Source organism: Podarcis vaucheri, assembly GCF_965113315.1.
Source record: "Podarcis vaucheri genome assembly, chromosome: 13".
In the NCBI taxonomy this organism is placed as follows: Eukaryota; Metazoa; Chordata; class Lepidosauria; order Squamata; family Lacertidae; genus Podarcis; species Podarcis vaucheri.
The window spans coordinates 3,109,539-3,136,454 of record NC_138751.1 but is presented as its reverse complement, the minus strand read 5'-3'; the positions used below and the strand labels follow the sequence as shown (position 1 = coordinate 3,136,454).

The 26,916-nt window shown below is 50.9% G+C and overlaps 1 protein-coding gene across 1 annotated transcript in view; it reads left to right on the top strand.

Moving 5' to 3' along the window:
* SENP3 (SUMO specific peptidase 3) overlaps nt 1-26,916 on the top strand; it is a 36,274-nt gene that overhangs the window by 3,370 nt on the left and 5,988 nt on the right. The window contains exons 2-10 of the mRNA XM_082197642.1: nt 2,350-3,353; nt 7,928-8,215; nt 11,419-11,530; nt 14,169-14,316; nt 15,739-15,786; nt 18,949-19,026; nt 22,742-22,879; nt 24,038-24,121; nt 25,647-25,697. Of these exons, the coding sequence (XP_082053768.1) occupies nt 2,363-3,353; nt 7,928-8,215; nt 11,419-11,530; nt 14,169-14,316; nt 15,739-15,786; nt 18,949-19,026; nt 22,742-22,879; nt 24,038-24,121; nt 25,647-25,697 (1,938 nt within the window). The 5' untranslated portion in view covers nt 2,350-2,362. The remainder of the gene's footprint in view (nt 1-2,349; nt 3,354-7,927; nt 8,216-11,418; nt 11,531-14,168; nt 14,317-15,738; nt 15,787-18,948; nt 19,027-22,741; nt 22,880-24,037; nt 24,122-25,646; nt 25,698-26,916) is intronic.

Here is a 26,916-nt window from a genome sequence, read left to right as displayed (position 1 = left end):
CTCGGCAAACTGAGGTTTGTGTCAAACCCTCAGTTTTCTGCAATGTCCTCTTGAACCTGCATTCTTCTACCCCCTTTGCGTGGCATGAGAAGCACCTGTTAAATCAGGCCAAAGAGGACCATATCTAGTCCAGCATCCTCATAGCTGCTAACCAGATGCCTGTGGGAAACCCAAAAGAAGGACCCGAGCATCAGAGCACGCTCTCCTCCGATGGTTTCCAACAGCTGGTACAGTGGTGCCTCGCAAGACGAAAAGAATCCGTTCTGTGATTCTCTTCGTCTAGCGGTTTTTTCGTCTTGCGAAGCAAGCCCATTGACGGATTAGCACTATTAGCGGCTTTTAGCGGCTTATCTGCTGATCGGATCAGCTGATAAGCGGCTTAGAGAAAGGGGGGGGGACCCGCAGGAACTCGCAAGACATTTTCGTCTTGCGAAGCAAGCCCATAGGAGATTCGTTTTGCGAAGCGCCTCCAGAACGGAAAACTCTTTCGTCTAGCGAGTTTTCCGTCTTGCGAGGCATTCGTCTTGCGGGGCACCACTGTATTCAGAAGGAGACGGGGCAGACGCATCATGGCTACTAGCCATCCATAACCCTTTCCTCCTCCATGAATTTGTCCAATCCTCTTTGAAAGCCATCTAGGTTTATGGCCATCAGTGCCTTTGGTGGGAGCAAGTGCCATAGTTTTAAGTATGTGCTACGTGAAAAAGTCTTTTTATCTGTCCTGTAACTAAGTGAATAATGAGGTAGTAGCTCCCTTGCCTGAGGCTGGGGGGGGGCAGGGGGAGGTTGGCGTTCATTGAGCCAGGAAGCCCATCCAAATTTTGCTGCTAGCTCCTGCAATTTCAGATATTTCAGTTGAGCTTTCCAGCCCTGGTTTAGGGACCGTCTTGTTCAGCTCCCTCTTTGGCAGTGGAGTTTTTCTGTCACGGGATGTAACGCCCACACTGTGAGTGAAGCCAGCCAGGTATAACGAGCAAGCAGTCCAGTTGGCAGGGGAATGCCAAGTCATCTCAGGTGTGTGGAAAGCTTTCCCCCCTAATCTGCCTGAAACATGCGAGACTAGTTTAAAAGGAGCCAGGAATCAGTATTGGGAACTGTGTGCCTACCCCAACTTGAGATGCAGAAGAAGAAAAATGGAGGAACAAATTCCCAAACGGTGGCTCAAACTGGAGTCACATTTTACAGATACCTTTGTGCAAATATCTTCAGGGGCAAACGTTCTCCCTTGCTTTGAAAGGGAAGAAAAAGGGCATTGAGTTATCTGAACTTTTCATTATTTATTGCATTTATATACAAACTTTCTAAGTAGCTCAAGGTAGCATATAGAATCATAGAGTTGGAAGAGACCACAAGGGCCATCGAGTCCAACCCCCTGCCAAGCAGGAAACACCATCAGAGCACTCCTGACATATGGTTGTCAAGCCTCTGCTTAAAGACCTCCAAAATAGGAGACTCCACCACACTCCTTGGCAGCAAATTCCACTGTCAAACAGCTCTTACTGTCAGGAAGTTCTTCCTAATGTTTAGGTGGAATCTTCTTTCTTGTAGTTTGAATCCATTGCTCCGTGTCCGCTTCTCTGGAGCAGCAGAAAACAACCTTTCTTCCTCCTCTATGTGACATCCTTTTATATATTTGAACATGGCTATCATATCACCCCTTAACCTCCTCTTCTCCAGGCTAAACATGCCCAGCTCCCTTAGCCGTCCCTTAGCATATATTGTTCTCCCCATCCCTGTTGGATCATTGCAACAACCTTGTGAGGGAGGTTAGGCTGAGAGGCAGCCACTTCCCCAAAGTCACCCTGTGAGAGCTTCATGGCTGAGTGGGAATTCGAACCCTGGTCCTTCCCACCTCCTAGTCTTGACACTCTTGACGGCTACACCACACTGGCTCTCAAAACATAACTGCCAGCGTACACCGAGAGTGGGATTTGAACCCATGCTCTCAGAGCCTAGTCCACTGCCTTAACCACTGAGCCACCATGTGGGCAGAAAGGGTAGTCTTGGAGGTACGCACTCCAGCTTCCAACGTGCTTTGGTGTTTGTGGTTATTCTTAAATACATTAAAGCACTGTCTGGTCTTCGTGGATGCAAAGTTATTTGGAAAGGTTGCTTGAAGGCAAGCGGGAAGGGCCAGGCAGGAACTGGGTCTTACATCCACCTAAGTATTTCTGCGTTCTGTACAACGTCTCCTGCCTGTGCCTGATTCTAGTCGCGCACACTATGCTGAATCAGCCGTCTCCATGCGTCCTGTCCATGTGCCTGGTTTTCACAATGCGGAAGCCCCTTCTACTCTTCTCCCATGACCGTAACGCAGATCTTCTTTTCTCTCTCTCTCTCCCCCCGCAGCCGCGTCGGCACCATGAAGGAAATGTTTCAAGACGAGAAGTATTGGGGGGGCCCGTCCCCCAGCCTCCGCGACCCCACGGGGCACCGGGACAAGCTGTGCCGCCCCTCCCAGGAGTGGGGTGAGCCGGAGCGCAAGCACGGCGGCTGCTTCGAGGGGAACCGGCGCCTGGCCTATGCGAAGAAGCAGCCGATGGGCTTCAGCCCTTCGTCCTCTGCCAGCGAGGAGGAAGAAGGGAGGTGGGACCTCCCTTGCATGTCCGGCTGGGAGGTGGCCGGCGTGGGCCCCTCCCACCCGGCCCAGAGCAAAGCCGGAAGTGCGAAGGTCCCCCGGAGCGGGGGCCGGGCCTGGCCCTTCGACGTGGCCGCGGGGTCCGGCTCCCGGAGGCGCCCGCAGCTTCTGGGGGCGCCGAGGGCACGCTGCTTCCGCCGCCAGCGCCGGCGTGCCCTGCGGGCCTTTCGCATGCTCCTCTACGCCAAGAGCTCCTCCCTGGCTTTCCATTGGAAGCTGTGGGGCAAGATGGCCTCCAGGGGGCGCCGGCGGGGAGGGGGAGCGGCGGGGGCGAAGCGGGCCCGGTCGTCCCTGTCCCTCTCGCCCGGCTCGCAGCCCGACGACGACCACCTCCCTCTATACAAGAAAAGCTGCCCCCTGCGGGAGGAGGACTGCCGGGGCGGGGCCAAGCGCAGGCCCCGCCCCGCCCGCTTCAAGCCCCGCCCTCCCGAGCCCCACCTGGACTACGACTTGGACGGGGCTTTCCCTGCGTCGTCGTCCTCCTCGCCCCCTCCGGCCTCTTCTCGCCTCAGCCTGCTGGGGGCCCTGATAGACGACGCCTCGCCCTACCCTCAGTACGTGGAGCTGCAGAGGGTCAGCTTCGACAAAGACCCCGGAGCCGCCGAGCTGGAGGAGGAAGCCACCGGCCTGCTCAAGTACCCTGGCGGAGGGGCCCACGCCTCCCCCAGGACTAGAAAGGGCGGAGAGGCGGAGCACAGCCTGGATGGAGACGGAGGTAAAGCTCATGTTTAGCCGCTGCCCTTCAACCCCTCCTGGTGTTGGTGGTGGCTAGCTAATAGCTAGCGCTGTGTGGATTATGTGTACCGTGCGGCGTTTCTTGTTTATTCGTGTATTTATTTGGCACGTCGGCACCCCGCTCCTCGGCCAAAAAAGGTTCCCAGAGCAGTTTGCGCACAGTCGGAACGAGACCCTACCTGCAGGCTTAGACACAACTACGCAGCACACAAGGAAAGAGGGGCAGGGAGGGAAGAGGAAAATAAAATTTCCAAACAGTTCTTCCAATAATAATAATTTATTATTTGTACCCCGCCCATCTGGCTGGGTTTCCCCAGCCACTCTGGGCGGCTTCCAGCAAAGATTAAAAATACATTAAAATGTCACGCATTGAAAACCTCCCTGAAGAGGGCTGCCTTCAGATGTCTTCTAAATGTCAGGTAGTTGTTTATCTCTTTGACATCTGATGGGAGGGCGTTCCACAGGGCGGGAGCCACCACCGAGAAGGCCCTCTGCCTGGTTCCCTGTCACCTCACTTCTCGCAGGGAGGGAACCGCCCGAAGCCCCTCGGAGCTGGACCTCAGCGTCCGGGCTGAATGATGGGGGTGGAGACGCCCCACTGGCACAGCTCAGGGGCAGGAGGTGCCTGATGGAGCTGGGCAAAGCCGATGAAAAGAGCCTTACCCGTCCCTTCTCTCCCACCGGGGCATGACTGCTGAGGGTAGGGGAAGCCTGGCTGACCTGGCCTGCCGCAATTTTAAATAACTGCCTGTGCCTTTTTAAACTGGTGTGCCTTTCCACTGTGTTTGCTTCCGCAAGGGTGGGCTAGCCTCACGGTGAAGGGTGTGAGCTGGACGGTGCCGAGTTTCCACCAGATACCGTATTTTTCTCACCATAAGACGCACCTAGTTTTTAGAGGAGGAAAACAAGAAAAAATATATATTCCGAATCAAATGTTGAAGAGGAAAGAGGAGGAAGGATTAGGCTAACGAGCCGCCCATCCGTCCGCCCCTTTGGGGAAGCTGGATCTGCTGGCCTAGCAGCGTTGTCCCTGCTGGGGGGGGGGGTCGGAGGAGGCAGGCAAGACGAAGGACACTCTTCAGCGAAGCTGGAGGAGGAAAGGAAGGGAGCCCTTACGGAGTCCCTTACCTCCTTCCGTGTCATTGAAGAAGCACTGCGCTGCTCCGCTGAACCCAGCAGAGCAAGAGGGAGAGCTGTGCAGCGCCTCTTGGTCTGCTGGCTTCCCAGCAAAGCAGGACGAGGGACGGAATGGGCTCCGTAAGGTCTCCCGTCCATCCCTCATTGTGCATCGCTGTGAAGGCATCAGAACAAGAGGCGTTGCGCAGCGATCCCTCTCGCTGTTCTGGTTTCTGGGATAGCTGCGCAGCCTGCATTCGCTCCATGAGACGCGCACACATTTCCCCTTCCTTTTTAGGAGGGAAAAAGTGTGTCTTGTAGAGCGAAAAATACGGTGTTTATAGATGCTATGGCAGAGGAGACAACGCACATCTGTTTACGCAATTGTTACGGAGACCAAGTGGGATGCCTGTGAATGGGGTGGACGCAGGTGGCAGTCTGTCCTGGCCAGGTCGATGGAGAATGGGTGGTGTTGTCCCTCCTCTTCCTTAGGGAGGTACCAGGTGGACAGTGCTGATGACAGGCTCAGTGGTAATTCACCTGAACTTCCTTTCCATGGCAAAGGTTTCAGGTTCAATCCGTAGCACCTCAGATTTGGACTGGGAAAGATGGCCCCCTTCAAGGCACTGCAAGGTTTTCTCAAACTCCCGCAGTTGTTGGACATAGTGATGTCAAATTCTCGAGAATAATCTTTTGGAGAATAGTCTCGATTAATGAGAATATTAGAGAATTTTCATTTAATATAGGTGAATATTTATTTTAATGCATTGAAAATGATATTAGTTAACGTACTTGTTTAGATGGCGACCAAAAACTGTATGGATACTTTTATTCAATGGGGCGACGTAGTGAATTCACATTCTTTGATAGGCCTAAATTTGAAATGATCACCATAATATCAATCATACCGGCTATATAAAAGAGCACAAAAATTGTAACATTACACATAAAACAGTACAGTAGGCCTACGGCAAATACAAGTAGTTCTAAAACTGTAGTTGTAGGCCCAAATTTGAAATGACAATATTAATACTGCACACCGGCTACAAAAAACTATAGCATTAAACTTGAAATATTATTACAGTAGGCTCATAGAAGGTCAAAAGCTTATTATTTACTAGATTTTACAGTTGTAAAACTGGTTCTTACATTAGAATTTATAGTTTGTGGAGAATATTCTCCGGAGAATTTTCTAGCAGAGAATATTCTCACCTCACATCACTAGTTGGACTACAACTCCCATCATCCCTAGCTAGCAGGACCAGCGGTCAGGGATGATGGGAGTCGTAGTCCATACCCAAGTCTGAGAAACACTGCTCTTGAGAGCTGCTTTCCCTAGGAGTAAATCTTATGGAGCTTAGATGGATCAGTTGTCTGAGTAATAAGGCAACTTCTTCCCTATATTCTTTTTTTTTTAAGATATTTATTGAGGTTTCAAAAATTATATATAAAAAGAAAAAACAATAATACACAATAGTACAAACAAAACAAAAAACAGGTATAATTTCAATCCCTTATTTTCTTATCACTTACTTCCAAACTTAAGACACAATTAAAAACACGTAAAATTTCAATTGCTTATTTTCTTTTAACTTTTTTCTCAGACCTCACACCTCCTCTTTTTGTATTCCAATTCTAATTATTAACTCAGCAAATTCTTATTACTTATTTCTCAACTTTAACTTAATAGTTTATCTTAAATTTATTTTTGCAAACCTTGTTTTCATTTAGTTTAGTTCATTTTAGAATATATTCTTAAGCAGCAGGTACCGTACCAGGTATCGCTCAAGAGATCTAAGAAACCAGTGCAGTTTCAGCGTTGGTGGTTAGAATCAGTGCAGCTTTGAAAAGTTCGCTCTGCCAGGGCACAAGACCAGGCAGTGTCTGGGGGTCCTGGGCTGCCCAGACGACAAGACCCTCCTCTCACTTTCCCCAAAGGAAAAGCAGAGCAAGACGTTAGGCTCCAGCTTGGCTCCAGGGGTTGCCAGAAGGAGACTCCCATTTCGAATTTCTCTCTGCCATCTAAATGGCGTCCAGTTGCATCCAGACACAGATAAAAAAAAAACCTGGTCTTTGATCTCAGGAACAGTCATGAGAAATTTGGTTAAGTCCTCCTCTGTTGTCTCCCAGGATAGGCGGAGGCCAATCAAATCTTAAGAGGCACCCAGTGCATAGCAAAAAGACAAAGTAACAAAAATATTCACTGTAGTAGACTATCAGAAAGCGCCCAGCATTGCCCAGGAATTCTGGGGGTGGGGGGAATCCTGAGATTTATAAATAGATAATGTACCGTATTTTTCGCTCTATAATACGCACCAGACCATAACACGCACGTAGTTTTTAGAGGAGGAAAACAAGAAAAAAAATATTCTAAACGAAATAGTGGATATATGATTTTTGTGGTTCATGCTGTGGCCACAGTCATGTGATCTGACAGTGAGTTTGGAGTAGCCCAATGCAAAAATCCAGAGGATCCATGTGGATCCATGCTTTGTAACCACGGAGGAGGGAAGGAAGGGGAACCATGGATCCTCCACTCACGACTGCAGCAGATCCCCCCCGCCACCCGCAGGCATTCGCTCCCTAACACGCACCGACATTTCTTTCCCCTTACTTTCTAGGAGGAAAAAAGTGAGTGTTATGGTGCAAAAAATACGGTAGTTTGTTAGTTTCTACGGCTGTGCATGGCACTTACCTGGAGAATACCTGGCCAGGATCTGGACCCGAATTAAACAGATTCCATTACCATGGGGGCCATAGATGAGAGATCACCTGACCCTCAGCACTGGACAAATGGGGGCAGTAGTTGGTTTTTCTGGCCTCCAACTCCTAGTCCTGAGGTTAGAGCTCCTCTTCCTACCAAACCAGTGCACAGCCCTATTTTGCTCTATAAGGCTCACTTTTTCCCTCCTAAAAAGTAAGGGGGAATGTGTGTGCGTCTTATGGAGCGAATGCAGGCTGCGCAGCTATCCCAGAAGCCAGAACGGCAAGAGGGACCGCTGCTTTCACTGCGCAGCGATCCCTCTTGCTGTTCTGGCTTCTGAGATTCAGAATATTTTTTTCTTATTTTCCTCCTCCAAAAACTAGGTGCATCTTGTGGTCTGGTGCGAAAAATACGGTAGCTTATTTTCATATTTGGTTAAAAATCAGTGCAGCCCTGAACGTTTCCAGCCCACCATCTTGGTCGATGATAACCTCAGAGGTGTCAAAATCGTTTGGAATCGTCTTGGTTCAAGATGGGTTGGGGCAGTGTCCAAACACTGATGAGAACAGTCTCCCCCGCCTCGTCGCTCCAAGCTTGGCGCCGGTATCTCACGAGACGGGTGGAGAAACCGCTTTCCGAAATGTGTAGTAGTTTTTTTTGGGGGGGTGCTATTAACGTATGTGGGTCCCTGCGAGGCCTCTGAAACCCTCCCGCCTCTCTCTCGCGCGCTGCAGGCCCCATGGACGCCCTCCCCAACGGCTTTGCCTCCCTCACTCCCGACGGCGACCTCTGCTCCCTCCCCGGAGTCACGGACGCCACCATCCTCATCAGCAACGTCTGTAGCATCGGGGGCCACGCGGCGGAGGAGCTCTTCCAGGGGCCCCGGGACAAAGACAGGCCGCTGGATCCTTCCGGGATCAGGCTCGAAGGCGACCTGGCCGCCGAAGGCAGCCAAGAAAGGCCCGGCGAGAAGGCAGCCCAGCACAGCTCCCTGAGAGAAGAACACATCACATGTGTACACAGTAAGGAGAGGGGGGGCCGGAATGGGGGGGGGCAAGCAGATGAAACACTCCTTCTTTTCCCCACCATGGCATCTTCAAGGCTATTGTCCCTAGACTGTCTTGGACGGTGGTGCTTACTTTGATCTGGCTTCAGGCCCAGCTGGAGGAGGGAAACAGCCTTGGGTGCTCCGGGGGCCGTGGGGGAGTCCTGTCTGGTTAGTTTCCTCGGGCCTCTTAGCAGCATTCATAGAATCATAGAATCATAGAGTTGGAATAGACCACAAGGGCCCTCGAGTCCAACCCCCTGCCAAGCAGGAAACACCATCAGAGCACTCCTGACATATGGTTGTCAAGCCTCTGCTTAAAGACCTCCAAAAGAGGAGACTCCACCACACTCCTTGGCAGCAAATTCCACTGTCAAACAGCTCTTACTGTCAGGAAGTTCTTCCTAATGTTTAGGTGGAATCTAAACATTCGCTACCCTCGGCTACGATACAATAAGATAATCTTTATTGTCATTGTCCCATACAGAACAACGAAATTGAAAATCTACAGCAGGCATTCAGAAACCGACAAGCCTGCTATCCCGGCCTGGTTAGCCCCCTAAAAACTCTGATACCCCATAATTAAATACAATATACTCCCATAGAGACTACCTTACACTGCGTTGAAAACCAAAATCGCATTTGGATAGAAACTGTTTCTCCTGCGGCTAGTCCTAGTCTCAATAACCCTTTACCTTCTTCCAGAAGGCAGAAGCTGAAAGAGATCATTTCCGGGGTGCACACTATCCTGCGCTATCTCGGCAGCTTTCTTCCTCCTCGGGGAAAAGCCCCCAAGAGCCACATACATGCTCCACGTGGCTCTTTAAAGGGAGCGCTGAGCAGAACCTCCCGCCTGCATTCGCTCCATAAGATGCACACACATTTCCCCTTACTTTTTAGGAGGGGGAAAGTGTGTCTTATAGAGCGAAAAATACGGTAATACAAAAAACAGGATTGTGTATTTAGGACTTCCCCTGGCCCCATCTGATCTCCTTCCCCAGCAGCTCACTGCCTGCTTTAACATGATATGGTGAAGGCAATAACTTTCCCCCACAAAAAAAGCACGTAGAACTGCAGAAGGGAGCTGGAAGACCAAAGCGCGCTCTTTCTTTCTCTTTCTCTTCCTCCCACTTCCTCCTTCAGCAGAATGTGCTTTCCAAGGCTTGCAAGAGAACCCAAGGACAGGAAACTCAGTGGCCAAGAGGGGAGAGGAGGGAGGAATCTGGAGGAATGGGAAGAGAGGCAGAAAATGAGGGAGGCATAGAAGTCAGGGAAGGGGGAGAGTGCAAAAGGGAACGCGCGCGTGCGCGCGCGCGCGCACACACACACAAACAATTTCCTTTAAAATGGATGCTTTTAAAATTACACACACACACCCCCTCAGTGGCTTATCTCCTTCCCATCCAAATCACAGATCAAATCTATCTCCATTGACGGAGCACTACAGATCACAGCTTCAGGGCTTTTTACCTTTAAAAAAGGTAAAGGGGACCCCTGACCATTAGGTCCATTCGTGACCGACTCTGGGGTTGCGGCGCTCATCTCGCTTTATTGGCCGAGGGAGCCGGCGTACAGCTTCCGGGTCATGTGGCCAGCAGGACTAAGCCGCTTCTGGCGAACCAGAGCAGCGCCGTTTACCTTCCCGCCGGAGCGGTACCTATTTATCTACTTGCACTTTGACGTGCTTTTGGACTGCTAGGTTGGCAGGAGCAGGGACCGAGCAACGGGCGCTCACCCCGTCGCGGGGATTTGAACCGCCGACCTTCTGATGGGCAAGCCCTAGGCTCTGTGGTTTAACCCGCAGTGCCACCCACGTCCCTGTGTTTAGCTTTAGCATAATGCAAAAACACGGCTCCAAGGGGCTCGAAATTATTTTCGAGGAATCCCCCGCTAAACAACCAATTCCTGGGTCACCTCTCAAGCCCACAGCTGTCTTCCGTTGTTTATTGGTGGTTCTGCTATTCTCAGGTTATAATAATAATAATAACCCCGAAGCTTCATGAGGATCTGTGCATTGGACCAGGGCTGGGTCTGTAGTTTTGTTCCCTGAGCAGACTACAACGTCCGCTCTAATTTGATGGCATGTAAAACGGGACAGCTAAAATGAAGTCCTTTGTGCAACGTAGTCGAACGGTGGAATCCTCTCCCCCAGGAAGGAGGGATGGCCAGCAATGTGGATGGATTTCTAAGAGGTCTAGACAAATTCACGGAGGAGGAGAAAGCTATCGATGGCTCCTAGCCAGGGTGCCTGTGTCTCTGCCTCCACAGCTGGAGGAAGTGATGCTTCCGAAGGCCAGTTGCTGGGGAACACAAGAGGGGAGACTTGCTCTTGGGGTCGGATCCTGCTTACAGGTTTCCCACTGGGGCATCTGGGTGGCCGCTGTGAGAACAGGATGCCGGGCTGGAGCGACCATTGGCCTGATTCAACAGGGGTTTCACAACAAACACAGATTAATTTTATTTATCCGTGCCATGAAATGTACACACTGCTGGATGGTAAAAAAAAAAGAAGACAGCCTGCCAGCAACAGCCCTCAGAGTGGTTTGCAAAAAAAAAGGATAAAGTTATTGATAAGAAAAATAAGCATTGATAATTTAAGATCAACACACACAGAAAGTAATTGAATCACAGATGTACAATACAGTGGTACCTCGGGTTACATACGCTTCAGGTTACAGACTCCGCTAACCCGGAAATAGTGCTTCAGGTTAAGAACTTTGCTTCAGGATGAGAACAGAAATCGTGCTCCGGCGATGCAGCGGCAGCAGGAGGCGCCATTAGCTAAAGTGGTGCTTCAGGTTAAGAACAGTTTCAGGTTAAGAACAGACCTCCGGAACGAATTAAGTTCTTAACCCGAGGTACCACTGTAATAGAAAATAGTGTCGGGATTTGGAATTCAGGAGGTTGAGTTTTAATTCTGCAGGATATGACCTCATAGCGGGACATTCACACACACACACACACACACACACACACACACACACACACGCCCTGTCTCCCAACCCCAGAGAGCCCACTTCCTTTTAATATTTAAAACTGGCTTCTGCACTTCCAGGCTGTTCTCAGGGGCGCCCAAGCAGTTTCCATCCATACCTCCCCACAATAAACTCTGTGGCTTGGCTCCCTTAAGCCTGCCAGGCTCCCGTGGCTTCAGGTTTCTCCTCCTGTCGTTTCTGCCAGACATCCTGGACGAGTTCCTGCAGACGTACGGCAGCCTCATCCCCATCAGCGTGGACGAAGTCGTGGAGAAGCTAGAGGACATCTTCCAGCAGGAATTCTCTACGCCCCAGAGGTAGGGTCTCTCTTCCCGCTCGGGGGAATCCGACTCCTTCCCCCTCCACTCTGTCTCCAGGTGTGCTGGTCCCGGGGGGGGGGTACCGTGAGGCATGGTCAAAGTCCAGTCCTGGGCCGAGGGTCTGGAGACTGTCCACCAAGGGGGAAACGGGGTCCAAAGCAAGAAGCCGGGCGTGGCCGGGAACTCCGGGAAAACAGGTCTGGGTGCTGGCAGAAACAGGTTTCCAACGTCGTTGCTCCCGCAACCTGGGACTGGGCTGACTGGTCTTTCTCTCCTCTGAGGCCAGGGGTGGTCCCGGCTCACCGGTGACCCGCCTCTCCTGGCCCGGAGGCGAGCACTCCTCCTGGGAGAAACCAGTACGCTCCGCCTCTCTGCCCTGAGCCTCTGCAGCTCAGGAGAGGCTGGAGGGTTACTGTACAGAAGTCATTTTCGGTCACATAGAACAGCAGGATAAAGGTAAAGGGACCCCTGACCATTAGGTCCATTCGTGACCGACTCTGGGGTTGCGGCGCTCATCTCGCTTTATTGGCCAAGGGAGCCGGCGTACAGCTTCCAAGTCATGTGGCCAGCATGACTTAAGCCGTTTCTGGCGAACCAGAGCAGCGCCGTTTACCTTCCTGCCGGAGCGGTACCTATTTATCTACTTGCGCTTTGACATGCTTTTGAACTGCTAGGTGGGCAGGAGCAGGGAACGAGCAACGGTAACTCACCCTGTCATTGCGGGGATTCGAACCGCCGACCTTCTGATTGGCAAGTCCTAGTGTGCTGGTCCCGGGGGAGGTTACCGTGGGGCAAGGTCCAGGACCTGAGTCGAGGGACGGCAGACAGTCCTCCACGGGCGAAGCGGGGTCCAAGGCGAGGAGCCGGGCAAGGACAGGAACACTGAAGGAACAGGACTGGATGCTGGCAGAAACAGGTTTCCAGCGACGTTGCTCCCGCAACCTGGGACTGGGCTGGCTGGCCTTTAACTTCTCTGAGGCCAGGGGTGGTCCCGGCCCACCGGTGACCCACCTCTCCTGGCCTGGAGGCGAGCACTCCTCCTGGGAGAACCCAGTTCCCTCCGCCTCTCTGCCCTGAGCCTCTGCAGCTCAGGAGAGGCTGGAGGGTTACTGGACCCAGGGGGAGACTCACCTTCCCCTGACAGGGCTGGCAGAGGCGCACCTGCAGGCAGTGGATCCTCAAATCACCTCTGGAGCCAGAGCGGATTCACCTGGTGCCTGCTCCTGAGGATCCAGCACAGGTGAGGGCCCTTCAGGTTCAAGCCCCTGCCCCAGCTCAGCCGGCCCTGGAGGCAGGGACTCCTGTGGAGGCTGGGACTCCTCCGGTTCAGCCTCTGAATCAGATTCCCAGGCCATCACACCAGGCAGGGGAGTGGCAGAGAGAGCTGGGGGGGGGCACCCAGTCTCCAGAAATCGAGGCTCCACGTGGCTTTAAAGCTGAGTGTGAGGAGCTCATTCAGGAGGCCTCGGTTGTTTCTTTCAGCGCCTGGGGCTAAGGTGGGCACCTGATGCCCAGGGCTTAGTAATTTTACAGACCCGACTTCCTGGATTGGCTTCGGTGAAGACTCTGCTTTGTTTACAACATGACTGCATATTACGGGCGTTTGGTTCCAAGGGTTAGGGCGCGCACACGAATATTGCATGCAGTGGTACCTTGCTTCTCAAACTTAATCCGTCCCGGAAGTCCGTTCCAAAACCAAAGCGTTCCAAAACCAAGGCACGCTTTCCCATAGAATGTAATGCAAAACGGATCATTCCGTTCCAGGCTTTTAAAAACAGCCCCTAAAACAGCAGTTTAGCATGAATTTTACTATCTAACGAGACCATTGATCCATAAAGTGAAAGCAATAATCAATGCACTGTACAGTGGTACCTCGGGTTACATACGCTTCAGGTTACATACGTTTCAGGTTACAGACTCCGCTAACCCAGAAATAGTACCTCGGGTTAAGAATTTTGCTTCAGGATGAGAACAGAAATCGTGCTCCGTCAACGCAGCAGCAGCAGGAAGTCCCATTAGCTAAAGTGGTGCTTCAGGTTAAGAACAGTTTCAGGTTAAGAATGGACCTCCGAAACGAATTGAGTACTTAACCCGAGGTACCACTGTACTATAAAATGAATAAGGCAGTATTGTAGATGATAAAAATTAAAACTATTTTTTTTCTTACCTGCGCTGATAATAGACATTGTTCGGATGGGGAGCTTTTATCCATTTCCGGAGTCACACAATCAATCAATCAGTAGCTAAACTGGATTCCACACAGTCACAACAAATTAACCAAAAAAGCCTCAAAAATAAAAACTCAAAATAAATAGGAAAAACAAAAGCGCCAAACTTGGTCCGTTCCAGAAGTCCGTTTGACTTCCGAAATGTTCGAAAACCAAGGCGCAGCTTCTGATTGGTGCAGGCGCCCCGGAAACAATAGCCGACAGCCGCATTGGACATTCGGCTTCTGAAAAACATTCGAAAACCGGAACACTTCCTTCCAGGTTTTCAGTGTTTGGGAACCAAGGCGTTTGAGTATCAAGGCGTTTGAGAACCAAGGTTCCACTGTATACCCAAATTCTCGGAGCTGTCCCCCGTAGCATTTTTGTTCTCACTGTGATCCCTCTCTGGGTCTCTCCGGAACCTACAGGAAAGGCATGGTCAACCAACTCATCCAGTCCTACCAGCGCTTGCCGGGCAATGCCATGGTTCGGACCTTCCGGGTCACTTATAAGCGCCACGTGGTCACCATGGACGACCTGCAGACCCTCTACGGGCCCAACTGGCTCAACGACCAGGTAGGCTGTGCTTTTTTGTTCTGATCCAGGGGTCAGCAAACTTTTCCAGCAGGGGGCCGGTCCACTGTCCCTCAGACCTTGTGGGGGGCTGGACTATATTTTGGGGGGGGGGGGGAAATGAACAAATTCCTATGCCCCACAAATAACCCAGAGATGCATTTTAAATAAAAGGACACATTCTACTCATGTAGAAACAGGCTGATTCCCGGACCAGATTTAGAAGGCGATTGGGCCGGATCCGGCCCCCGGGCCTTAGTTTGCCTTCCCATGCCCTGATCTGTAGGAACTCTGATGCAGGAAATACGGCAGCCCTCTCCCAACCAGTTGTTCAGTGAACCCCCAATTAGAAAGGACTTCTACGAACAAATTCGTAACAAAGCGTATACGGGGTACTTCTACACAACACACAAAGAGTCGTAAAGCATTCTCCATCAAGGAAGTTCACCGATCATGGGATGTGAAATGTCTGACTCCACACTGGTATCAGCTTATATAAAGGTAAAGGGACCCCTGGCTGTTAGGTCCAGTCGTGGCCGACTCTGGGGTTGCGGCGCTCATCTCGCTTTACTGGCCGAGGGAGCCGGCGTCCAGCTTCCGGGTCATGTGGTCAGCAGGACTAAGCGCTTCTGGCGAACCAGAGCAGCGCACGGAAACGCTGTTTACCTCCCCGCCGGAGTGGTACCTATTTATCTACTTGCACTTTGACGCGCTTTCGAACTGCTAGGTTGGCAGGAGCAGGGACCGAGCAACGGGAGCTCACCCCTGTCAAGGGGATTCGAACCGTCGACCTTCTGATCAGCAAACCCTAGCTCTGTGGTTTAACCCACAGCACCACCCGCGTCCCTCTATCAGCTTATATGGGGTGCCCAAAATGTTGGTCTCAACTGTCGCACTTTAACCCCCATCACCTTGGCAACCAGGCCTTCAGTAGGGCTGATGACAGTCAAGTCCCTTATCTTACTTCCCTGTCAAAGATCTTCAAGGAGAGATGCTGGCTTATTCCCCCCCCCCCCCCCCCCCGCTGATGCTCACTCAAGAACAGAAAAGCAAAACATCCTGGCTGGCCTTGTTGCTTGCGCCTCTCTTGAGGTCAGATCAGGAGAAATAAGGAACGCAGTGTAGAAGGGGGAGGCAGGAGAGTCACAAAATGCAGAAACACCGAAACCAGGCCAGATACATTCTCCAGGAAAGGTTAAAAGCGATCAACGCTGAAACAAAACCTGTATCGAGAATTCAATAATCAAATTCCAGATTTTTTTACATCGCTATGAATGGACGTATGAATGCTAGCTGGCATAATAAATCCGGAGGGTGGAGCCTAGCAAGGAGTCCTGCCGTTTCCTTTGAGGAGGAGATGGAGGAGATTAAAGAAATCTTGTCTGTTGACCCCTAACCTATTTGCCTCCTTTTTTTTCTGGGCAGGTTATGAACATGTACGGGGACCTCGTCATGGACACAGTGCCAGATAAGGTGAGCATCGCTATTAACCTCCAGTGATCTTCGAGCGAAGGGAGGCATATACCATATTTATTGCTCTATAGGACACACTTTTCCCCCTCCAAAAATGAAGGGAAATGTGGGTGCGTCCTATGGGGCGAATGCAGGCTTTCGCTGAAGCTGGTGAGTGAGAGGGGTCGGTGCGCACTGACCCCTCTCGCTCCCTGGGCTTCAGGCAGCTATCTGCAAGCCTTCGGAGCGAGGCAGGAGTTCCCACCGGGCTCTGAAAGCTTGCGGATAGCAGCCCGAAGCCCGGGGAGCACAGTGCCAACTCCCACTGCGCTCCCCGGGCTTCAGGCAGCTATCCGCAAACCTTTGCCTCTGCTCCCAGACATGTTCTGGGGGCTGGGGTCGGAGGAGGTTGTGCGTGGCTAAAGAGGAAGCCAAGACAGCCAGCGGAATGGATCCCGCTGGCTGTCTTGGCTTCTTTGCTCTTTGGGGCTGGGGGGGGGGGGAGAATAATAAAAAAAATCTTTATTCCCCCCCCCCCTAAAAACTAGGTGCACCCTATGGTCCGGTGCGCCCTATGGAGCAAAAAATACGATAACTTTAATAATAACAATAATAATAATTTTTCACAGTGCCTGAAAGGGAAGCCTTACATGCAGGAACAGTGGTTCTTTCCCTGCTTGCGATTCCCAGGACCTGCTATTCAGGGGCGTTTACAGCCTCCGACAGGACACAGCCATTGCGGCTGGTGGTTATTTATTAAATTTGTACACACACACACACACACACTTCACCCTTAGATCTCAGGGAAGTTTACAACCAAATTACAAAGAGGGCGATGAAATGATAGCCTCGTCCCCTGTGATTTTGTCCGATTAAAACCACCCAAGCCGGTGGCGGCCGCTGCCTCCTGTAGGAGAAGGTTGCAGTTTGTTCCTTGCTGAAGTAGCCCCTTGCTCAGTTAGGCACAGACCAAGAGAGAGGGAGCTTTGTTCTTCCCGCAGGTGAGGGTGACCTGACCTCTCTAGCGAGTCACGCTAGCAACAGCACCCACCTCATCCTCTTTGTGGCCATGAGAAAGGAGGACGACGACAGGGAGAGACTAAAAGAGGCGAGGGGAGAAAGGCCGGCCCTGTGGGATTATACAAGGTGCCATCCTGCGCTAAAATGAGGGTGCTGGATCTGGAAAGGTTGCAGACGGTTTGAGTGGATGGAACCGAGCAGCTGTCGTTCTCCATTATCACCACTTGGTGGTGCTCATGGAACAGTTGCCAACTTGCCGCAGCCTTTGCAAACCTCTTTATTATTATTTACAGTATCTACCGTATTTTTCGCTCTGTAAGACGCACCAGACCACAAGACGCACCTAGTTTTTGGAGGAGGAAAATAAGAAAAAAAAATATTCTGAATCTCAGAAGCCAGAACAGCAAGAGGGATCGCTGTGCAGTGAAAGCAGCAATCCCTCTTGCTGTTCTGGCTTCTGGGATAGCTGCGCAGCCTGCATTCGCTCCATAAGACGCACACACATTCCCCCTTACTTTTTAGGAGGGAAAAAGTGAGTCTTATAGAGCAAAAAATACGATACATTTATATGCAGGCAGCAACCTTTTTAGGCGTGTCCGATATGTACACGACTGCTCGCAAGCACATTGCACTGAACCCAGAAGTGAGGGGGGTTCCACAACGTGACCCCCAAGCAAATTGGTCGTTACCTGCGCCACCTTTTTCTCAAAGGAGCTCAAAGCGATGTACAGTGGTGCCTTGGGTTACATACGCTTCAGGTTACAGACTCCGCTTACCCAGAATTATTACTTTGGATTAACAACTTTGCTTCGGGATGAGAACAGAAATCGTGCTCTGGCGGCGCAGCAGCAGTGGGAGGCCCCATTAGCTATGCGACGGTCACATCCAGGCTTGACTACTGTAATCCGCTCTACGTGGGGCTGCCCTTGAAGCTGACCCAGAAACTCCAGCGGGTGCAGAATGCTGCAGCAAGGCTCCTTATGGGTCCCTGCCATGGGAGCATATTCACCCAGTGCTTTTCCAGCTGCACTGGCTCCCGCTGGAGTACAGGGTCGGGTTCAAGGTGCTGGTTTTGACCTTTCAAGCCCTTCACGGCCTAGGACCCTCGTACCTACGGGACCGCCTCTCCCGGTATGCCCCACGGAGGACCTTAAAGTCCATAAATAGCAACATAGTGGTCCCGAGCCCTAAGGAAGTTAGATTAGCTTCAACCAGAGCCAGGGCCTTTTCAGTACTGGCCCCGGCTTGGTGGAACGCTCTGCCTCATGACACCAGGGCCCTGCAGGATCTGATTTCTTTCCGCAGGGCCTGTAAGACAGAGTTGTTCCGCAAATTGGCTTGGAGCCAATTTGCTTCCCTCCTCCTCTTTCTTTCTTTTCTTTTCCTTTCTCCTGCGATGAGGCTATATTTTAATATTTTAATGTTTCAATATTTTAATGTTGTATTTTAATTTTGTTTTTAAGTTGTATTCATTCAACTTGTTTTTATTATTGCTTGTTAGCTGCCCTGAGCCCGGCCTTGGCTAGGGAGGGCGGGGTATAAATTAAAATTATTATTAAAGTTGTGCTTCAGGTTAAGAACAGTTTCAGGTTAAGAACGGACCTCCGGCACGAATAAAGTACGTAACCAGAGGTACCACTTGTACATGGTTTTCCATTTAATTCCCGCAAGAACCCTGCGGGATACGTTAGGCTGTGAGAGGCAGCGACTGGCCCAAGGTGACCCAGTGAGCTTCACAGCTGAGTGGGAATTTGAACCCAGGTCTCCCAAGTCCTAGCCTTCTAACTGCTACACGGCACAACAACAACAACAACAACAACAACAACAACAATAATTTATTATTTATACCCCGCCCATCTGGCTGGGTTTCCCCAGCCACTCTGGGCGGCTTCCAAAATAATATTAAAACACTATGATACATCAAGTATCATACTTGATGTATCGCTTTACTACTGCCTCTGGGCCGCGAGATTGCCAGATTGGCACGGGCTTGTATATGCACTATCAATGACTGGGATCTAGCAGGTCGGTCCAACTTGGGGGTGACACCACCCTCTTCCCGCTGCTTTGACTTGCTTCCTGTCTTGGCTCTTCCCTCCCCTCCAGCCCCACACGTGTTGCCTCTTTCGTGGACCCAAAGCCACTTGTTTTCTCTTCCACCAGGTTCATTTCTTCAACAGTTTTTTCTACGATAAGCTACGAACCAAGGGGTATGAGGGAGTCAAGCGCTGGACCAAAAACGTGAGTGGCTGCCAATAATTCTCTGTTCTGGTGCTTTTCGCAGGGTGGAGGAGCAGAGAGCGAAAGGCGGGGTGCAGATTTATTTATTTTTTAGTAAAACACAACAAATAAATTATACACCACTCGATTTAGGCAGAGTGGAAGGCCTCAGAGGGGTTTCCGAAGAGAATGAAACAATAAAATCACCAGTAAGAAGAGTGAAAGCAACCATTGAAATGTTCAGAAGATAAAATCAGCAATAGACTAAAAAGAGAATAGAAAATGCACCCACATTCTAAGTGCCTGGGTGGGCCAAGATGGCAGGAGATGAAGGGAGTTGGCTACCCAAAATTGACAAACACGGAGCCAGGGAAGAGCCGTAGATTGGTGGTAGAGTGGCTTTGCAAGCAGAAGGTCCTGGGTTCAAATCCTGCCATCATCTTCAGCTATGGCTGGGAGGGACTCCTTGCTGAAATCCGGCAGAGCCGCTGCTGAGCTAGTGTCCGGAGCGAGCCGGCAGCAAATAACACTGTTCAAGTTGAAGCTCATGTCTTATTGGCAAGAACACAATCTGCTTGGACTTGGCTGAGCGGCAGGCCTAATGAACACAGCTGCCCATCCCTGGTAGGTCTTGCGCCATGGATCAATTGCTGAGACTGAAATCCCCCACCTTCCCCACAGCTGCCTCAGTCCCCTCCTCTCCAGAGGGACAGGTAAAGGTGAAGGGACCCCTGACCATTAGGTCCAGTCGTGGCCAACTCAAGGGAGCCGGCTTACAGCTTCCAAGTCATGTGGCCAGCATGACTAAGCCGCTTCTGGCGAACCAGAGCAGCGCACAGAAACGCCATTGACCTTCCCGCCCGAGCAGGACCTATTTATCTACTTGCACTGGTGTGCTTTCGAACTGCTAGGTAGGCAGGAGCAGGGACCGAGCAACAGGGATTCGAACCGCTGACCTTCTGATTGGCAGGCCCTGAGCTCTGTGGTTTAACCTACAGCGCCATCCGCGTCCCATTGTGTATGTATAAAGGTGAAGGGACCCCTGACCATTAGGTCCAGTCGTGGCCAACTCTGGGGTTGCGGCACTCATCTCGCTTTACTGGCCGAGGGAGCCGGCGTACAGCTTCCGGGTCATGTGGCCAGCATGACGAAGCCGCTTCTGGCGAACCAGAGCAGCGCACGGAAATGCCGTTTACCTTCCCGCCGGAGCGGTACCTATTTATCTACTTGCACTTTGACGTGCTTTCGAACTGCTAAGTTGGCAGGAGCAGGGACCGAGCAACGGGAGCTCACCCCGTCGCTGGGATTCGAACCGCCGACCTTCTGATCGGCATGTCCCAGACTCTGTGGTTTAACCCACAGCGCCACCTGCGTGGGGATAGACGTAGACATTTCCCCAAGCGGTCAGAAGACTGTGTCTGTGAGCAGCGAACCTCTCCTCCACCCTCTTCAGGTCCTGGGAAACAAGCAAGGAAGGGAGCTGGTTGTAGCAGGAGACACCCGTACCTCTTCCCCAGACGGACTCCTCTCTGCCCCTCGGCCTCCCTCCTCTCTTCAGCTTCTGCCTCCGATTCTGGACTGCTCTCTGCCACAGACTCTTCCCTGCTCCCTAAACCCTGTTACCTCATCAGCTCTCTCCACCTCCTCGTTCCAGGCTTCTCCATGTGACTACTCCTCATTGTCCCATCACCAATCTCAGGGCTCTGAGCCAGTGTTCGAAACTCCCGCTGTTCTAGGCACGATTTGCGACAGGAAATTTCATTAGCACAAGACATTTCTGAGCTCTGGGCACAATCCTGCGCCTGAGATTTCAGATTAAAACTGCTGAGTGGAAGGAAAGGAGGAGCTTTTTCTGCCTCCCCACTTCCAGCTACTCTCTGAAGACTGAGGAAGAGACCCTCTTAAGAATATTAGGGGGGTGGGCAGGGAAGGACTAGACCATGTGAAAAACAAACATAATTTTTTAAAATTTATTTTTTGGGTTCAAGCTTTTCTGAAATGCTGCTTCAGATTTATTGATGTTAAAAAGATATGACAGATACACACACACACACACACACACACACACACACAAAATTAAAACAAACATATAAAAAGAAAACCACATAGTTTCTTCACTATCCATTCTTCTTAGATTCCCAATGACTTCCTTCCACCCCATCCTGTATTTACTGCTTATTTTATCTGGTGCACTGTTAGTCACCGTTTTCTTTTTAATCATCATTAATATCCTCTCTCGTTATTTTCCATCATTTCACAGAAGTCATTCAAGTCCTGCCACTGACTTTATGTTAGTACAATCATCTTTTAGATGCTTTTTATACACATCCCATTTTTTTATAATTGTTTGTTCAGTATTACCTCTCAACTTGTTTGTCATTTTTGCCAGCTCTGCAAATTCCATCAATTTACTTCGCCAGTTGGGATTTTCTCTCCTTACCAATTCACTCAGAGAAGTATTCTTGCTGCTACAGTAGTATATAAGAATATTTCTCCCGCAGTTTTTGGTATTTCTGGGCCAAGTATCCCTAGGAGAAAAGCCTCCATTGTTGTTTTTTTAATAAAGGATACCTTAATCATTTTTTTAGCCCATCATAAATTACATTCCAGAATTCTTTAATTTTCTTGCATGTGTAACATTGAAAAACGGACATAATATTTTAGCTGCCGTTCATTCGTTTCCTGCTTTGTATTCTTGTTATAAAGAAACAGTGCACCTAGACATTCCATCGTTGTGCCCATAACCTAGGTTTAAGGTGTGATTTAGCTCCTAGCTTTCATATCTCAGTTTCTAACACTGCTCTGAGCCTTCTTTGCTTGGGGGTCCGCCAGCTAGTTCCCTTCACCATTTCTCTATGTCCAGCCAATCCATGACAGCTAGGAGGGCAAACAGTCTGACGCTGTTCAAGGCAGCTTCCGGTGTTCCTATGAACCAGTGGTCTGGCTTTCACAAAGGGATCTTCAATCCCCAAAGCGTGCGTCTGAGTAGGACAGAGACAGACCCAGAGTCTGGGACTCTGGAGAGCCCCTGCTGCCAGTCCGTGCTGGCAGCACTGAGCTGGAGGCTCCGAAAATCTGAGGTCGTACGAGGCACCTTCCTGTATTGCCGAACGTCCAAGAGGAGGGAACGCAGAGGGTTGGACTGGATGACCCTTTGGGATCCCTGGGGGACGGTGGAGGCAGAGGAGAACTTTTTGGGAAGGGGCTTCTGAGTCTGACCCAGTCTGCCTGCCCCTTAACAGGTGGACATCTTAAATATTTAAACCTTAGAATAGCTTTGGAAGTGGATATAGGCTGTAGGGTTAGAAGTAGAAGACAGGGTATTTCAAAATAATATTATTTGTAAGTGATATTTATGTGAAGTTATTTTAAGTATAGTTAAAAAAAAGATGGTTATGATATATGTAAACTGCTAAAGATGAAGTAAAATTAAATTCAGATAGGTGGGACTTGGGGAAGCCCATTTAATGTTTAGAAAAATAAGGCTAGGACAAGAATTTGTTTGTATTGTTTGTCTTTTCTGTCTGTGTTTTTTATTTGTGTAATTTGATTTAAACTGATTTTATAACGAATTGATTTTAGAATGCTGTATTGTTTTACTGTTGTTAGCTGCTCTGAGCCCGGCTTCGGCTGGGGAGGGCGGGATATAAAAAAATTATTATTATTATTATTATTATTATTATTATTATTATTATTATTAAATGGATTAAAAAAATTTGTAAAAACAAACAAACAGGTGGACATCTTCAACAAGGAGCTCCTCCTCATTCCAATCCACCTGGAGGTCCACTGGTCTCTGATCTGCGTGGAAGTGAAGCAGAAGAAAATCACGTACCTGGACTCCCAGCGCACCCTCAACCGGCGGTGCCCCAAGGTAAAGGGCTGGGGGGCCGGGCCATAATCAAGGAGCCCCACAAACCTGTGAGGTGGGTTAGGCTGAGAGAAGGCGACAGGCCCCAGGGTCGAACCCAGCGAGTTCTGTGGCCGGCTGGGGATTTGAACCCGGGTCCCCTTGCTCCTAATTCAGCGCTCACACTGACTCTCAAGGCCAAAGACTGAAGATTGGATGGGGGCCTCCTAGGATGACGGTGCCTTAAGGGCTTGATGATGATGGTGGTGGTGATTGATTGATTTATATCCCACCCATCTGACTGGGTTTCCCAGGCCACTGTGGGTGGCTCTTAACAGAATATTAAAAACACGATAAAACATCAGACATTAAAAACTTACCTGTACATGGCTGCCTTCAGATGTCTTCTAAAAGTCAGATAGTTATTTATTTCCTTGACATCTGGTGGGAGGGCGTTCCACAGGGAGGGCGCCACCACCGAGAAGGTCCTCTGTCTGGTTCCCTGTAACCTCACTTCTCGCAGGGAGGGAACCGCCAGAAGGCCCTTGGAGCTGGACCTCAGTGTCCGGGCAGAACGATGGGGGTGGAGACGCTCCTTCAGGTCTACTGGGCCTTTGAGGCCGTTTAGGGCTTTCAAGGTCAGCACCAACACTTTGAATTGTGCTCGGAAACGTCCTGGGAGCCAATGAAGGTCTTTCAAGACCGGTGTTATGTGGTCTCGGCAGCCGCTCCCAGTCACCAGTCTGGCTGCCGCATTCTGGATTAGTTGCAGTTTCTGGGTCACCTTCAAAGGTAGCCCCACGTAGAGCGTATTGCAGTAGTCTAAGCGGGAGATAACCAGAGCATGCACCACTCTAGCCAGAGAGTCTGCGGGCAGCGAGGGTCTCATCCTGCGTCCCTGATGGAGCTGGTAGACAGCTGCCTTGGCTTCAAGGGTAGCAGTGTTGCAAGTGGTTTAATAGTAATAATAATTCTGTTTTTTGTACCCTGCCCATCTGAGTGAGTTGCCCTAGCCGCTCCGGGCGGCTTCCAGCATGCGCAAAAACATAATGGGCTTGAGAGGAGGGGGTGAGGGTGGTCTAGCTATCCTGCCCTTTAGGAAGGGGGCTGAGAAATGGACCACGCTTCCCAATGTACATGCTCACACTCAAAACCCGCCTGTTTTCCTTGCCCCCCCCCCAGCACATCTGCAGATACCTGCAGGCCGAAGCAGACAAGAAGAACCGTCCGGACTTCAGAGATGGGTGGAAAGGGGTTTTTCAGATGGTGAGTAGTATCTCTCCTCCCCATTAGCTCAGCGGATGGAGCAGGATGGAGCTATGCCCATGCTCCAACCTGCAATAAAAAGTTAAAGGCACCCCTGACCATTAGGTCCAGTCGTGACTGACTCTGGGGTTGCGGCGCTCATCTCGCTTTACCGGCCGAGGGAGCCGGCGTACAGCTTCCGGGTCATGTGGCCAGCAGGACTGAGCCGCTTCTGGCGAACCAGAGCAGCGCACAGAAACACCGTTTACCTTCCCGCCAGAGTGATACCTATTTATCTACTTGCCCTTTGCTAGTTTGGCAGGAGCTGGGACCGAGCAACGGGAGCTCACCCCGTCGCGGGGATTCGAACCGCCGACCTTCTGATCGGCAAGTCCTAGGCTCTGGGGTTTAACCCACAGCGCCACCCGCGTCCCTTCCAACCAGCAATAACTGGGCCAAAAAGGGCTGATTAGCACAAAGAATGGTGGTACCAGGGTTTGCACCAACACAGAATGCTCTTAAGAGAAATCGGCAGGATTTCCGGTTTATCTGCGAAGGGAAATGGAGACACGGTGCGAGTCGCCCGTCTAAAAGACGACCGTCACCGGGGTTTTTGAGCTGTGGGGGTGAGTGCCAGGGTTAGACACCCCCCAAAAAAAGCCCCACGGGTAGTGGGGTGTCGAGTCAGCAAAGGGGATGAAAAGAGAAACAAACCAGAAGCGGAAGTTGGGGGAAGCCCGGGAGGGAGGAAGGAATGCGTAGCAAATGTTACGAATATGAGATGCATAGCTGTCAACCGTCCCTTAATTGCCGGGAAAGTCCCTTATCCCAGCGCTGTGTCCCGCTGCTGTCCCTTCTGGATGATGTCCCTTAAATTTCCCGGGTTTCAAAGGAAGCAGCTCCTCTCCCTCCCTTCCTGCCGGCCAGGGAGGAGGGAGGCTCCAGCTGTGTTGCCTGGCTGCGTTGCTCACCCAATAAGGAGTCTGAGAACGACTGGGGGGTGGAGCTTGCATGCCTTGTGCCAATCAAATCAGCCGCCTTGCCTGGGGACTCGCCTTTGCTCAGCGCTTCCCAGCGGAGAGGTGACGGTGGTTTTCCTTGCTGCATCCCCTTTGCCGGGTTGCTGCGCTGTGGGAACCACCGCTTGAGGCTTCCTTTGGCTGCTGGCTGGGCTTTCTGCCTTTGGCTCGGAGGGGCTCAGAAGTCGAACATACCTGTGCCCTGAAAATCCCTTATTTTGGCTGCTGATCCCTTATTTTTGAGGCTGCTGGTCCTTATTTTCAAATCTGTAAGTTGACTGCTATGATGAGTTGTGTGTAATGAATGAAAAAGAAAAATGAATATTTTTTTTTTAAAAAAAGAGAAGAAATGGAGAAATCAGGGGGGCAGATTTTGGACAGGTGTCTCTTGATTTTCAAGCGGTCGAGGGAACCAGTGACCCAGAGCGGGACTGCAAAGCAGACCTCCCTGCCAGAAGAGGGATAGTCATTTGGTTCTGCTATTCTCCCTCCTCGCCCTGACCTGATCTCCCTTTCGTTCCTTCCAGAATATCGCCAGGCAGAACAACGACAGCGACTGCGGCGCTTTCGTCTTGCAGGTGAGGCGGTGGGGGGTAGGCAGGAGGGGTCTTGAGGTTTTCAAAAAGCAACAGACACTTTATGGCTTTCAGAGGGGAAAAGGTGCCATTTCCCCTCGTCTTATCCATCAGCTGCCCCCGGTCCCCTTGGCCATAGACATTCATGCTGCCCAGGTGGTGGAAATCCAAGTACCGTATTTTTCGCTCTATAGGACACACTTTTTCCCCTCCAAAAATTAAGGGGAAATGTGTGTGCATCCTATAGAGCGAATGCAGGCTGCGCGGCTAAGCCCAAAGCCAGAACAGGGAGATGGAGCGCTGCGCAGCCCTCCGTCTCGCTGTTCTAGCTTGGGGTTAGCTGCGCAAAGCCTCCGCAGGGCAGCGGGGTGCCGTCACCCCGCTGCCCTGCGAAGGCTATGAAGGCTGTACGAAGGTGGGGGGAATGCAAGCACAGCTTGGGGGCAGCGGGAAGGCGCGCAACGCCTTTGCGCTGCTCCCCGACCTGGTTTGGAGGCTGGCGGTGGGGGGAAGCAGCACTTCCCCCGGCCAGTCCCAAAGAGCAGGTCGAAAGGAACCCAAAGCCTCCGGAGCCCAGCGGGAACTCCAGCTGGGCTCCAGAGGCTTCGGGTGAACGCACCTTGACCGCACAGAACGCACCTTGTTTTACAGGGGGAGAACAAGAAAAAAATATATATATTTTTCCCCCTGTTCTCCCCCTCCTATGGTCCAGTGCATCCTATAGAGCGAAAAATATGGTAAGCTGAATGCTGGGAAGATTTGGGACAGAGAAAAGAAAGTCCTTCGTCACACAGCGCAGGGTTAGACTGCGGAACTCCCTCCCACCGGACACAGCGATGGCCAGTGACCTTAATGGCTTTAAAGGGGATGAGACAAATTTGTGGAGGGTGTGGGGAGGGCTATTGATGGCTGCTAGCCTTCACAGTTGGAGGCACCAATTCTTCTGGGTACCAGTTGCGGGAAACTGCAGGAGCAGGAGAGCGGCTCTTGTGTTCGAATCCTGATTGCGGGTTTCCCACGATGGGCATCCGGTTGGCCACTGTGAGGATTCTGGACTGGACAGGCCACTGGCCTGATCCAAGCGCTCTTCTTATGTTCTTATGGCTGCCTAGGCGAAAAGGAAGAAAAGAAAGAATCGAAAATTTTAAACCAGAAAGCATCACAGCCCGGAAGGACAAATTTATAAAGAGCCAGGGCAGCTTCGAAGGGATAGTAAAGTATT